The sequence below is a fragment of the Lacerta agilis genome, chromosome 4 (genome assembly GCF_009819535.1).
Source record: "Lacerta agilis isolate rLacAgi1 chromosome 4, rLacAgi1.pri, whole genome shotgun sequence".
Lineage (NCBI taxonomy): Eukaryota > Metazoa > Chordata > Lepidosauria > Squamata > Lacertidae > Lacerta > Lacerta agilis.
In genome coordinates, this window is record NC_046315.1 from 85,168 (window position 1) to 98,929 (window position 13,762).

The window sequence follows — 13,762 nt, forward strand, 5'->3', positions numbered from 1 at the left end:
GGATGGCGGACGGGGGCTTTCCCGACCCACGCGACCCTCGGTCGCTGCAGCCAGCGGTCGCGCCTGGTCCAAGCTCCCGTCTCGTCGCGCGCTCAGCTTTCGGGGGCGCCGGGCTTCATCCGCTTAGCCTAAACCCCCAAGCAGATGCGCCTAATCAGGCCGGCTCAGCTCCCCGCGGCGGCCAATTGGCAGGATTAGCCAGAGCGGCCTGAAGACCCCGCTCCCCGCCCGCAGACGTGAACTCCGGGTGAACTTGGACGCTTGAGCTGCGAGTCTTGCCTGACAGCCGGGGTGGAATAGATGGCCCTGGGGAATCCCTTCCAACTCTACAGCTCCAGGAACCGGCCAGCCACGCCTTCTTCACACCCCTCTGCAGCCCCCGAACCCAGCCGAGTGCGCCGCCTCTCGCAACCCTCCAGGAGGTGAGGGGGAACCCCGTGGGGCAGGCACGCCAACTGGAAAGGGGCTTGGGGGTGGAGGCTCCCCTGCAGCGTTTCCCCTGGGCACGCAGGGGCGTCGCTGAGGGGGGCGGTAGGAGCGGTACGGCCCGGGTGACAGGGGAGGGGGGGTGACAAGCGGAGGTCCCTCGCACCACCGCTCCCTCTGTCACCCCGGGAGCAGCAGCACACGGCCAAGTGAGCACCCCGTCCGTGCAGCACTGCTGCTCCCGGGGTGACCGACGGTGCGTGGGGAGTGGTGGGAGCAATCAGCGGGGAGCCGCCGATAGCGCTTGGCAGCCCCACAAGCTGCCTTTTCGCTCTGTGGCTTAAAAGGGGGCTGCGGAAGCAGCAACGGCCTGCTGATCGTTTTCTTTCGCCGCCCCGGGCAGCGCGGAGCCTTCCTCTGCCACTGTGGGCACGAGCCTTTGTCAGCAGTTTGGGGGAGAGCAGCTGGAGGGCACCGGAGAGAGCGGAGGAGCCCTGTTGCTCCGACTAAAACATTCAGGAAAACTTTCTGACAGTAAGAGCTGTTCAGCAGTGGAATAGATTCCCACGAGAGGAAGGCTGAAGTTCTTGAACAGAGGTTGGATGACCACCTGAGGTCCAGCGCCAAGAGCCTTCTGGCGGTTCCCTCCCTGCAGGGTTACAGGGAACCAGGCGGTAGTGGTGCCCCTGTGGAACGCCCTCCCATCAGATGTCAAAGACATAAACAACTACTTGACATTTAGAAGACATCTGAAGGCAGCCCTGTTTAGGGAACTTTTTAATGTTAGATTCTATTTTTAATCTTTTGTTGGAAGCCGCCCTTCCAATGCTAAGATTCTATTATTGTAACCAGGAGGGACATGAAAAGGGAAGAGCAGTGATGACTTCCATGCAGGAGAAGTCTCAAGTTGCAGGCACGCACCTTGTCAGTGGAAGGTTTAGAAGCCAGGGGAGGGGAGGGGCCCCACGGTTGCTGCAAGTGCTCCATGGGGCCCAGACCTGTGGGCCACTGCCTAGAGCCTGGAAGTGTGTGAGCATGTTTATCCAGAGCACCGTGGAAGCTGCTGTTGATCTCTCTTGCCAAAAAAGAGCTAGCTTTCAGGTGTGTGTCATCTTTATCTACAAAGGGCCATGACACCAGGCATCACTTGGGTGGCCCTGGTCCTCCATTTCCTTTGCCTTGTCAAATTACAACCTGAAGGAACCTTTTGCTTCCAGCTGCCCAGCACAGAAGCTGGCTCCAGCTGGGAAGCTCTCTATAAAATGCATCCAAAGTCTGCACTATTATGCCCTTAAATTAAGAATGGGTCTGTATCTGACTAAATTCTGCTCAGGGTACATTTGTTGGTAGACCTAAGCTCGTGAGGCCTTCTAAGGGTGAAGGTTCTGCTCTGCGTCTCAGACCTGGGCAGCCACCACTGTAATCTCCAGCAGCCCCTGAGCATTTCCTCTTTGTAACATTGTTGTTCCCTAGTTCTGGATCTCTCTTCTGCCTAATATTTGCTAAAACCCAAGTCTGGCCACTGGCTGAAGACATTTGGGCAACACCTGTCTGATCTCTGTGCTGTTGGGATGCCTCCTCTTCCTTGCTGCTGTTCTTGCTCTCACTAATAATAATAATAATAATAATAATAATAATAATAATAATAATAATAATAATATTTATACCCCGCCGATCTGACTGGGTTTCCCAAGCACACTGGGCGGCTTCCAACAGAATGTTAAAATACAATAATCTATTGAACATTAAAGACTTCTCTAAACAGGGCTGCTTTCAGATGTCTCCTAAAAGTCTGGTAATTGGTTTTCTCTTTGACATCTGGTGGGAGGGTGTTCTACAGAGTGGGTGCCACTACCGAGAAGGCCCTCTGCCTGGTTCCCTATAACTTGGCTTCTTGCAGCGAGGGAACCGCCAGAAGGCCCTCGGCACTGGACCTCAGTGTCCAGGCAGAATAATGGGGTGGAGACGCTCCTTCAGGTATACTGGACCGAGGCCGTTTAGGGCTTTAAAGGTCAGCACCAGCACTTTGAATTGTGCTCGGAAACGTACTAGGAGCCAATGTAGGTGTTATGTGGTCTCGGCAGCCACTGCCAGTCACCAGTCTAGCTGCCACATTCTGGATTAGTTGTAGTTTCCGGGTCACCTTCAAAGGTAGCCCCACATAGAGTGCATTGCAGTAATCCAAGCGAGAGATAACTAGAGCATGCACCACTCTGGCGAGACAGTCCGCGGGCAGGTAGGGTCTCGGCCTGCATTTCAGATGGAGCTGGTAGACAGCTGCCCTGGACACAGAATTAACCTGCGCCTCCATGGACAGCTGTGAGCCCAGAATGACTCCCAGGCTGCACACCTGGTCCTTCAGGGGCACAGTTACCCTATTCAGGACCAGGGAGTCCTCCACACCTGCCCGCCTCCTGTCCCCCAAGAACAGTACTTCTGTCTTGTCAGGATTCAACCTCAATCTGTTAGCCACTATCCATCCTCCAACCGCCTCCAGACACTCACACAGGACCTTCACCGCTTTCACTGGTTCTGATTTAAAAGCGAGGTAGAGCTGGGTATCATCCTCATACTGATGAACACCCAGCCCAAACCCCCTGATGATCTCTCCCAGTGGCTGCATATAGATGTTGAAAAGCATGGAGGAGAGGACAGAACCCTGAGGCACCCCACAAGTGAGAGCCCAGGGGTCTGAACACTCATCCCCCACCACCACTTTCTGAACACGGCCCAGGAGGAAGGAGCAGCACCACTAGACGGTCCAGAAGGATGTTATGGTTGATGGTGTCAAAAGCTGCTGAGAGATCCAGCAGAACTAGGAAACAGCTCTCACCTTTGTCCTAGCCTGCCGGAGATCATCAACCAGTGCGACCAAGGCAGTTTCAGTCCCATGATGAGGCCTGAATACTGACTGGAAGAGATCCAAATGGTCCACTTCTTCCAGGCATGCCTGGAGTTGTTCAGCAACCACTCACTCAATCACCTTGCCCTTATGTAGGAAAAAGACCAGTCAAACAAGAACATAAGGAGTGCCTGCTGGGTCAGGCTATGGACTGATTTCAAGTCAACTGGCCTAGTTTGTTACGGTTCTTCTTTGTTGTGTAAGTTGGGACAATGTGTTGCCTCAGAAACAAACAGCTAGGAGTAGGGAAGAGAGACCACGTCTTTTGTCTTTCCTTCCGCAGTATCCACCTTCTCTTTGGGAAATGATGTCATCAAGCTGCTTGCAAAGAAGCTGTAGCATTTAGACTGAGTTGAGAATGAGACACATGGAAGGCTGCATTTCTCTCTGCAAGAATCCCCCAGGGCTCACCCTGGAAGCTCCGCAGGGAAGCAATATCTCCTGGACTGTTAATACTGTGACCCTTCCACTTATGCTCAGCCTTTGTGTTGGGCATTGTGACCTCTGGAGGGCCACAGCCGCCCCATCTCCAAATGTAGTAGGAAGAGACTTGCTTTTGTGCTCATGTCCTGCTTGCAGGCTCCCCCTGGGGACATCTGTATGGCTGGTGTGAGAAGAGGATGCTTGACCGGACAGGCTTTTCCTCTGATCCTGCAGCCAGACTCCTTTTGTGTTTCATCAACATCAAAAGCCTCCAAGGACTTCCTTCGGAAGGAAGCAGCTGGGATGCATGATGTGTCCTTGGAGAGTTGTTCTTATTTCACCATCAGGTCACAGGTTGCGACAACTTAATAAGCAACCTTAAAAGCACTTCAAAACAAATTAGTCACAGGAAGAAGGTAGGTCCTGATGACATGCACCTCGGGCGTCAGAGGCCAGGGTGAAGGTGTGCCTCTTTCGCGTGTGACGGAAACTCCAAACCACACAGGTGCACCTTGGGGGACCCCTGCTTCTCAGTGCTCAGAGAGCTGCAATGTGTCTAGCAGTAGCCTGTGACTAAGTAGGGTGTTCTGAGGTGTGGGGTGCAGGTGAGTCCTGCTTTTGGCCAGATCAGATTGCTGGCCTTTGCAGCCCAGGGATGTCTGACTGGCATCTTGAGCAGGGATCAGTCCCTTTGCTGGCCCTCCAGCTTGAATGCAAGGAGCCCATGCATTACAGGTAAAGGTAAAGGAGCCCTGGATGGTGGTTAAGTCGAGTCAAATTTGACTAAGGGGTGCGGCGCTTTCCGGGTCATGTGGCCAGCATGACTAAACCGCTACTGAAGCATGGAAGACCACGATGAGTTCCAGAGCACCATTTACCTTCCTGCCATAGCAGTACCTATTTATCTCCTTTTGAACTGCTAGGTTGGCAGAAGCTGGGACAGAGCAACAGGAACACATTCTGTTGTGTGGATTTGAACCACCGACCTTCTGATTGGCAAGCCCAAGAGGCTCAGTCGTTTAGACCACAGAGCAACCCATGTCCCACAACGCTACATTCTAACATGACTTCTAAGTCCAGCGTTGGGATGTCCCTGAACACCACTTGCTGGGAGCAGCACAGATCCCCCTTGCAGGTTCCCCAGAGATGTCCTGTGGGGAGTGTTCATTCTTTGAGGCTGTGGTTCTAACCCGGATCTGGACTCCACCCTTGAAACAGATGCCAGTGCCAACCAATGCCAGTCCCCCTTCAATAAAACATTGGATTTCCCCCGTGGGCCTGTGTTTACTCGGCAGCAGGCAATGGATGCTTCTTATCAGATACTTTTGGAAAGAAGAGCAGCAGACCACTCTCTGCAGGGGGCTGCAGATGAGGCAAGAGATGTGGTGGTGATGCGAACGATGGGCAAGCGCACCTGGCAGCACTCTGACATGCTTGTGCAGGGGCACCATTTCATCTCACCCCTTTCTGATCCCCACACACTTCTAATGCGTGCTAAAATGCTTTTCCTTTCTGAAAAGCAAAGCTAGTCATGCAATAGCCCTCAAACCACACGTGGGCATCTCTGGGCCTTCGGTGCCCAAATGAGCCCCTGCCCACGTGTGGTGCAATTGTGGCGGGGAGGTGGTGTCCCGTCGCCTTCCACCCCATCAGGATCCCGAGGGCGAGCGTTGCCGCTTCCAGCGCAACCCCTGGGTCGGAAAAGGCGCCCGAGCTCTGCCTTGCGTGGATTACTCTCACCCGGCGAATGCTTTAGAAAGAACTGCTGGATTTATTCCTTTCCCTATTGGCAGATTTCCTGGAAAGGACTTCCTAACATTTCGCGACCCCACCATCAGGACTGAATAAAAACGCGTTTTCCTTTCTTTTGAATGAGCCCTGTCCTTGTGTTCCACCGGGCGAGGGAGCATACAGCGTTGGCTTATGGTCCACGGGCGCCCCCTCTCGCCCGCCGCGGCGTCGGTTCCGGCGGACAGAGTGTAGCCTCTGAGCACGCACAGAGTGTAGGCAGCTCAAAGCAGCCCAGCGGGCGAGCCACGTGATCTGGATGGCTCTCCCCGCAATCATGTGACGGGCAGCTTCTCACGTGACTCAGATCTCGGCTCCTGCCTGGAGCGAGAGGCTGCGCTACGATGGGGCTGCTGCCGGACCGCTGGTACCGGGGCGCGGGGGGATGGGGGGAAGGGGAAAGCCCCCTCGCCTCTCCGGCAGAAGCTTCCCGCTCCGCTGCCTGACACCCCCCTCCCGTTTCTCCCGTGCAGGTGTCTCCTGCTGGCGCTGCTCCAGCTGCCCGCCTTGCTCCGCTTGGACGCCGCCGCCGCCGCCGCCTTCGGGTGGGCTCCGGAGCCAGACCAGCTTTTCCAGTAAGCGGCCGCAGCGGGGCCGGGCCTGGGGCGGAGGGGCGCCGTCGGGGCAGCAGGACGAGCGCGGCGAGCGACGGGCGCTTGGGCCGGACGCTGCGGGGACGCCGCTTCGGGGCCCTTCGAGGCTTGTTCGCCGCCCGTCTCCCGCGAAGGAGGCGTCTCCCAGCCGGGGCTAGACCCAGGGAGGCCGACTTGCGAAGCGGACGGGGGGCCGATCTCGGAGTTTGGCAGCCGCGGACTCCAAGCGCCCGTCGGCTCGGAGGAGGAAGGGTAGAGTCAAGTTGGGCTCCGGCTCGCAGGAAGGACCCGCCCCCAGATGCGTGGGGTATCAATAATAATAATATTATTAGGGGGTAGGTCTGGTTGGGGGACGGAAGCCCCCTTTGGCCTTGCCAGCTGAGCTTGCCGGATCCCCATAGGTGTGCTTAAGGAGCCTCCTTTTCTGTGAAATGAGCGCAGGATGTTAATTCCCGGTTCCTCTGGAGAAAGAGCTGAATTTGGCTGCCGCTGCCAGACTTGGGCACTGCTCTTGCCTCAGCTGCCCACACACTGCTCTCTGCCAGCTTGGTGCCACCTGTGACAGCCGTGTCTCTTTCCCAGGATCCCGGAGGGATGGAGCTGTCTGGGTCGAGTGGCTGCCTCGGAGGCGCTGAGCCTGACCTTCGCGCTCCGGCAGCAGAATGTGGGGCGCCTGGAGGAGCTGGTGCAGCGAGTCTCCTCTCCAGACTCTTCAGAGTATGGTAATGCCCCGCTTCTCTCTCTGCCCCTCTGCTTCTGCTTGCAGCACTTGGGAGGCCGAGGCTGGCAGCCCCTCACACTGCAGCCCTCGGAATGTCTCCCAGGCAGTGAGCTCAGCGGGACATGGTCCTGTGTGCAAGGAGTTTGTGGCCCTAGGGACTTCCTGCTCAGCTACTCTTGCACAATCTTTGGCACTCTGGTGGCTCCCAGGGAGGAGCACCTCATATGGTTTGTGGGAGGAAGGCAGGCAGGCAGATTTCCTCTTCCCAACTCCAAGGACGTCTTTACACCACAGGACCATCTTGGTGGTTTTCCTGTCTCCTCAGGGAACTGCTTTTCCTGGGAGGGGGGAGTTGGCTAGCCTAGGAGTCCCCAGCAGAGCTCTCAGCCCCCTTCCTGCTCCCAGGGCTCTGAGGGGAAGCCTGTCACTCAAGGGGGACCAGAAGTGGCATCTTCAACAGGAAGTGGACAGACCGAGCAGCCGCTGGCAAGGCTCCCCTGACAGTTGGGGGTGGGGTGGAGGGAGACCCCTGTGACCCTCGGAGGTAGTTGGGCCACCAGAAGTCTCCTTCCCTCCACGCTCCACTTTGTCTCGCAGGCCGGTTCCTGTCTCTGGCAGAGGTGCAGGCCCTGGTCGCCCCCTCCCCTCAGACACTGAATGCCGTTCGCAAGTGGCTGGAGACTCATGGGATCTGGAACTGCACAGACGTGGGCACCAAGGACTTCTTGCAGTGCCTGGTGCCAGCTGGGTGAGTTGGGACGTGGGGGCTCTTGGGTCAAGGGGGGGCACAGAAGGCATCCTGAGCTCTCCCCACAGCTGACCCTGACCTGAGGCTTCTCCATGCAGCACGGCAGAGCAGCTCCTCCCGGGTGCACAGTTCCAGCGCTACGTCAACGGGGAGCGAAGCGTCGTGAGGTCCCCCTTTGCCTACACCTTAGCGGAGGAGCTGGCAGAGCACGTGGATTTTGGTACGGAAGCCTTGGGGAAATGGGGAGCAGCAGCATGGGACACTCTGTCCCCCGTGTGCATGAGCACAGACTCCCAGGGAACGTCTGGTGTGGGTGGGGGAGTGTCTAGCCCTGGAAATAGGCAAATATCTTCCCACCATAGGAGTGGGGGAGCTTCTCTTCTCTTCACTCTGCCAAGAATTGGGTGGTTATGAAGAGAGGGCGGGCCTGACTGAGCAGAACTCTCCCCCGCCCCCGGTCAGCCTTGAGCCTTGGGGTGAGCAAAGTCTGCTTTAGGTGCCCCCTTCCTTCTGCCCCCAAGATAACCGCAGCCTCTGCTTATTCTCCTCCTCCTCCTCCTCCCAATTCTCAGTGGGGGGTCTTCACCGCTTCCCTGCCGAGAGGAAGGCAGTGAGTAGGGCGTGGACTGCAGGGAAGGCGCTGCTCTCCACCTTCCACTTGGGGGTGACGCCGGCTGTGATCCGCCAGCGGTACAACCTGACTGACAAGGACGTGGGCAGTTCCTTCAACAACAGCCAGGCCTGTGCCCAGGTAACTGGGGGATGTCCCCCCACCCTCTCCATTCCCTGTGTCCTGGGGCCAGCTGCTCTCCGCCCAGCCTCCCTCAGGAGTGCACCTGGCAATGAGGAGTGATGGTTCTGGTGCCCCACGCCTGCCTCTTCTCCTTCCCCTCCAGTTCCTGGAGCAGTACTTCCACCAAGCGGACCTGGCTGAGTTCATGGGTCTCTTTGGGAAGAGCTTCCCTCACCATTTGCGCGTGGACCAGGTGGTTGGGCACCAGGGCTGGGGCAAGGCCGGCCTGGAAGCCAGCTTGGACGTGGAGTACATCATGAGCTCCGGGGCCAACATCTCCACCTGGGTCTTCAGCAACGGAGGTACCGACCTGCACGCTTGGCTCCCTGTCTTCCTTAGCCCCCCCCCCCCAAGGGGAAGGGGTTCAACCCCTCTCTTGCCTCTCCCAGGGGACCTGGGAAGTGGGGTGGGGCAGGAACTCCCTGTGATGTTGCTCTGCGCCACCCTCATCCTGGGACCAGTCAGGGCTGAGTGCTATATTGGAAGATGCTGGGAGGCTGGTGAGCTCCGCACCCTCTCCCTTTTACCCATTCCAGGATGAGGCAGAAGTTTAGGAGGCAGGAGGGTTCTCTGGGGCTGGGGGCGAGTCGTGGGGTTGGGACTTGGCTTGCAGTGGAAGTGCAGGTCACCCCCACCCCACCTCTCCCCGTTTCCTGTGGAAGGAATGGGCCCTGCTTATATTCCTTCTCCCCTCGCCTCCCCCAGGGAGGCATGAAAGCCAGGAGCCTTTCCTGCAGTGGCTCCTTGTGCTCAGCAACATGTCTGCCCTGCCCTGGGTGCACACGGTCAGCTACGGCGATGACGAGGACAGCCTGTCCCGGGCGTACATGGAGCGGGTCAACGTGGAGTTCATGAAAGCGGCCGCACGAGGGATGAGCATCCTCTTTGCCTCAGGTAGGTGGGGGCAGGCAGCCTGAACCCTTTGGTTCCCCTCCCTCAAAACACAAAGACAGAAAAATGCAGACTATAGAAACAAACAAAAACACTGACACCCCCCACCCCCGGCCACAGTACTCACAGTTTAAAAGGCCTTCGGGACTGGGAGAAGAGGAACATTTTTGCCTTTCACCTGAAGATGTGCAAGGAAGGGGCCAGGTGAGCATCCCTGGAAAGTGAGGAGCCACTACAGAAAAGGCCCCTTCTCATGTTGCCACCCTCAGGTGGTGATCACAAGATCCAGGTCAGATACTGACTTCAGACTGGCCCCTGAGGCCCAGTCTCCACCCAGACCTGGAGTTTGCTGGAGGAAGTCTCCGTACTCAAGGGGGGCATCTTCTAGCTGCCATCATGGCTGGTTCACTTCAAAAGGTCTTCTGGTCTTGGGGAGACTTCAGAGGTCATCCTCTGCAACTGTCACTGATGGCACTTTGGCCTCCATGTTCCTCCTGCTCTGCCACTGTGCCCAGTCAAGGCAAGCCTGTGAGGGGCAGGGCCTTCTTGATTGTGGCACCTGCCTTTGAAATTTGCTCCAAGCAGGGAGATGCATCTGGCTCTCTTTTTGTTGGCTGGGTGAACATCTCCTTCTGTCAGAAGATCTTCTCAGTGATGTGTCTGTCTGCCTTGTATTGTAGGAGGAAGGCTGGGGCAAGATTTATGTGGACTTGGGGCATTTTATTGCCCTCGTTGGCAAGCTTGTGGTTTTAGGCTTTGATTTATATTGTGTGTTAAAGTGCTTTCAGAGTTTATTATTTTAATACATAGTATTGCTTAAACATCCCTTAATGTTGTGTTGTAGGCTGCTTTGGTACATTTAATACAAAATGTATTAATCTGAAGTATTTGTACCTCAGTGGTTAATTTCAAAAACAATTGCAAGGCAGTTTTCCAAACGTATAATTAAAAACGTTAAATGTAGAATCAGTGGTATAGAATAAAACAGTAATGGCAATAAAACAGTGTAGCAGCAACATTTCAAAAGTTCAGGTTGCTGTCTATTAGAAGCCCAGCCCAATAAAGCAGTTTCAATGGTGTGCCTGAAAGGGGCAGAGTTGGGATGAGGTCAGCACGTTTAGGGAAGGAGTGAAAGTGATTGCAAGTGCCGCGACCAACTGGCCAAGTCTTTGGCTGCCCTTTCCCTGCAGGCGACTCTGGAGCAGGTTGTCGGTCAACTCACGGAGGGAAGCACACCTTTCGGCCCAGCTTCCCAGCCTCCAGGTGAGAGGAGAGGAAAGCGCCGCAAGGGGCTCGCAGAATCCCCTGCTCTTCTATGTCAATGTGGGGCTGGGGAAGGGGGTCCTTGACCCAGATCCACCCACAGAGATCCCCCTGCCCTTCCGCATCCCCCTGCGCTTTAGCAGGCCTGGCTCTTGCCTTTCCAAGCCCTTCTCTGAAACCAGGGCAGTGAGCCACTTGCGTATTTTTCAAAATGCAGGGATTCTGTAGCAGATACTAGATCTGAAATCTGCAGCCTTACTGAAAATGCCCAGCCCTGCCTGTAGGGTTAGGCCTGTGGCTTGGCAGGGGAGCCCTTCTTCTGTGGGGCTTCAGAGGATGCTGCTACCTGCCCTTTGACGGAAGCAGAATCTTCTCGGGGGAGGGGGGCTGTGTTCTGCAACACTGGGAGCTGCTGGAGGCCTGCCTATGTCTTGCCGGTTATCCTGGGGGGGCTGGTACCCCCTGGTCTGTCGGTGCCTTTGTGATGCCTTGCCTTGCTGTGCCCACAGCCCATATGTGACCACAGTGGGCGGGACGTCGTTCCAGCACCCCTTCCTGGTCAGTGATGAGGTCACGGACTCCATCAGCGGGGGAGGCTTCAGCAATGTCTTCCTGATGCCAAAGTACCAGGTGAGTCACATTCCACTTGCAAGGTGCCATCGTGGCTCCCTGCTGGCTCCGGCACAGTCATGTATCTGTTGAACCATCATGGCAGATTTCAGCCTGCAGCTCCTGGGCCCTTTGGGTTTTCCATGACCCACTATGGACCTCATTGCCACAAGCCTTCTTTAAAATTGTGAACATTTGCATAAATGGCTTTTACTGTGGTGAAGTGGTGAATTTTGAAGCGCAGGAGCTCACCCTGAAGGGCTGCCAAGCCCCCCCCCCCGAGAGTCCAGAAATGAAAGATCCTCCCAGGCAGGTGGGACTTGGGATCCCTCACCCAGGACCCGTCTCAGCTCTGACTCCTTCCTCTTCTTGTCTTTCCCTCAACAGACAACAGCTGTGAAGCGGTTCCTGAGCACGAGCTCCAAGCTGCCACCTTCCACCTATTACAACAAGACAGGCAGAGCCTACCCAGACCTGGCAGCTCTGTCTGACAACTACTGGGTGGTGACCAACCGTATCCCCATGCCCTGGGTCTCGGGCACCTCGGTGAGGATGCTGCCTGCAGGCTCTTGACAGCGTCGCCCGCCTGGTGCCCGCTCCTGGGCAGGGCCGTCTGTAGGTGCTGGGCCTCACTCTGCCTCTTCTCCCCCAACAGGCCTCAACTCCCGTGGTGGGGGGCATCATAGCTCTGATCAACGACCGGCGACTCCAGCGAGGGCAGCCCCCCCTGGGCTTCCTCAACCCTGCCCTCTACCAGCTCCAGGAGAAGGGGAACAGCACTGCCCTCTATGATGTGAGTGTGGGAAGGGGCTGGTCCTTGGCTTTGCCAGCGGTGTGTGGGGTGTGTGTGTGTGCATCACAGCAGCCTTTTGTTTGCTGCATGGGGCTGCTCTGCCTGACAACACACTCTTCCTCTCTCCTCCTTCCAGGTGACGAAGGGCTGCCACTACTCCTGTCTAGATGAAACTGTGCAGGGCCAAGGATTCTGCGCTGCTCCTTCCTGGGATCCCGTCACCGGCTGGGGGACGCCAAACTACCCAGAGCTCCTGTCTGCCCTGCTGGGCTAGGCGCTGGGGGGCTAGGCCACATCACACTTGCAGACATCCATGGCGCTTGGCCACACAACAGCCAGGGGGAGTTGAGAGGTCTTGCTTGGTATCCAGCAGCCAAAGCCACATCTGCTAAGGGGAAGAAGTGTGCACACCTCTCTGCCCAGGGCTGGGTTGGGAATCTCAGGCTGCAAGATGGAGGCAGGGGGCATTTCAGAGGGCCTCCCCCCGCCTCCGTTGCATGACCAAGAAGTGTGCATTAGCCTATCAGAAAAGACAGTGGAAGCAGAAATATGCAAACATTCATCTCTGTAACTCTATAGTGGTACGTCGGGAGGGGGCGGTGCAACTAAAAGCTAAAATTCTAAATCATAATAAAATAAAAAAAAATCCTTCCAGTAGCACCTTAAAGACCAACTAAGTTTGTTCTTTGTATGAGCTTTCATGTGCAAGCACACTTCTTCAGATACACTGAAACAGAAGTCTCCAGACCCTTATACATAGTGAGAGGGTGGGGTGGTGGGAATTGGTCATTGGCTGATATGTCTCTATTCTATTCAGATTGAAGTGTTCTCCTGCTGGTTTCTCTGTCTTGTGATTCCTGATGTCACTTCAGTCTCCCAGGACATTCTATGTTGTTGTTGTTCAGTCGTTCAGTCGTGTCCGACTCTTCGTGACCCCATGGACTAGAGCACGCCAGGCACGACTATCCTTCACTGCCTCTCGCAGTACAAGATCTCAAAGTAGCTGTCTTACTACAAAGGCATTTCAGAAATAGACTGGAAAGAGAAGTTGCTGAATTGCAACTTATCACCAAACTTAAAACCATGGAGAGACCTGGTCTGAACAGAGACATTGGATTCTTATCTCATTATACATGACAAAGCTATTTTTAGCCATCTCACCCCTTGCTTTTTCCTGCAAGGCCAATTGCAGTCATTAACAGTCGTCAACAGGTTTACCTCTCTTATCAGCCAATGACCCATTCCCACCACCCCACCCTCTCACTATATATAAGGGTCTGGTGACTGCTGTTTCAGTGTATCTGAAGAAGTGTGCATGCACACGAAAGCTCATACCAAGAACAAACTTAGTTGGTCTCTAAGGTGCTACTGGAAGGATTTTTTTCCCCCGACTATGGCAGACCAACATGGCTACCTACCTGTAACTGAGTCTAAATCATGTGTAGTGGAAAGAGTTGTGGTATCTCTCTTAGCAAATGTGAGAACTTTGCATCTACAGCAACACAAGAGCAGTCCCATTATTGGCAAATCAGGTAGGGGGAGGGGTCACAGGGTGTGCTTTTCTGCACTTAAAGGTGTGATGTACCCCCCTCCCCATACCCCAAAACCAGACTTCTCAGGATGAAGTCCTGCCTCTGGGAAACTTAACTCCATAGCCAAATGCTCTTGATCAGTTCTTCACAAGCTCCAACCGGAAACTACCTCATTGGAGTGAAAGTGGGGGTTGCCTTCCCTCTGTTGGTGCTGTGTGTCTCCCGGACCCACTCATGGGGGACCCACAAAAGGCAACGCCAGCTCAGTCCCTCTCCTCTA

General features: G+C 55.6%; 1 protein-coding gene across 1 annotated transcript; it reads left to right on the plus strand.

Moving 5' to 3' along the window:
- Positions 1-300: 300 nt before the first annotated feature.
- On the plus strand, positions 301-12,455 carry TPP1 (tripeptidyl peptidase 1). The gene is made up of 13 exons (XM_033145802.1): positions 301-422; positions 5,830-6,114; positions 6,715-6,854; positions 7,451-7,601; positions 7,700-7,821; positions 8,174-8,352; positions 8,498-8,696; positions 9,100-9,288; positions 10,476-10,548; positions 11,058-11,178; positions 11,545-11,703; positions 11,813-11,950; positions 12,087-12,455. Exons 1-13 carry the CDS (start codon positions 301-303, stop codon positions 12,222-12,224), a joined length of 2,016 nt encoding a protein of 671 aa, XP_033001693.1. The 3' UTR covers positions 12,225-12,455.
- The last annotated feature ends 1,307 nt before the right edge of the window (positions 12,456-13,762 follow it).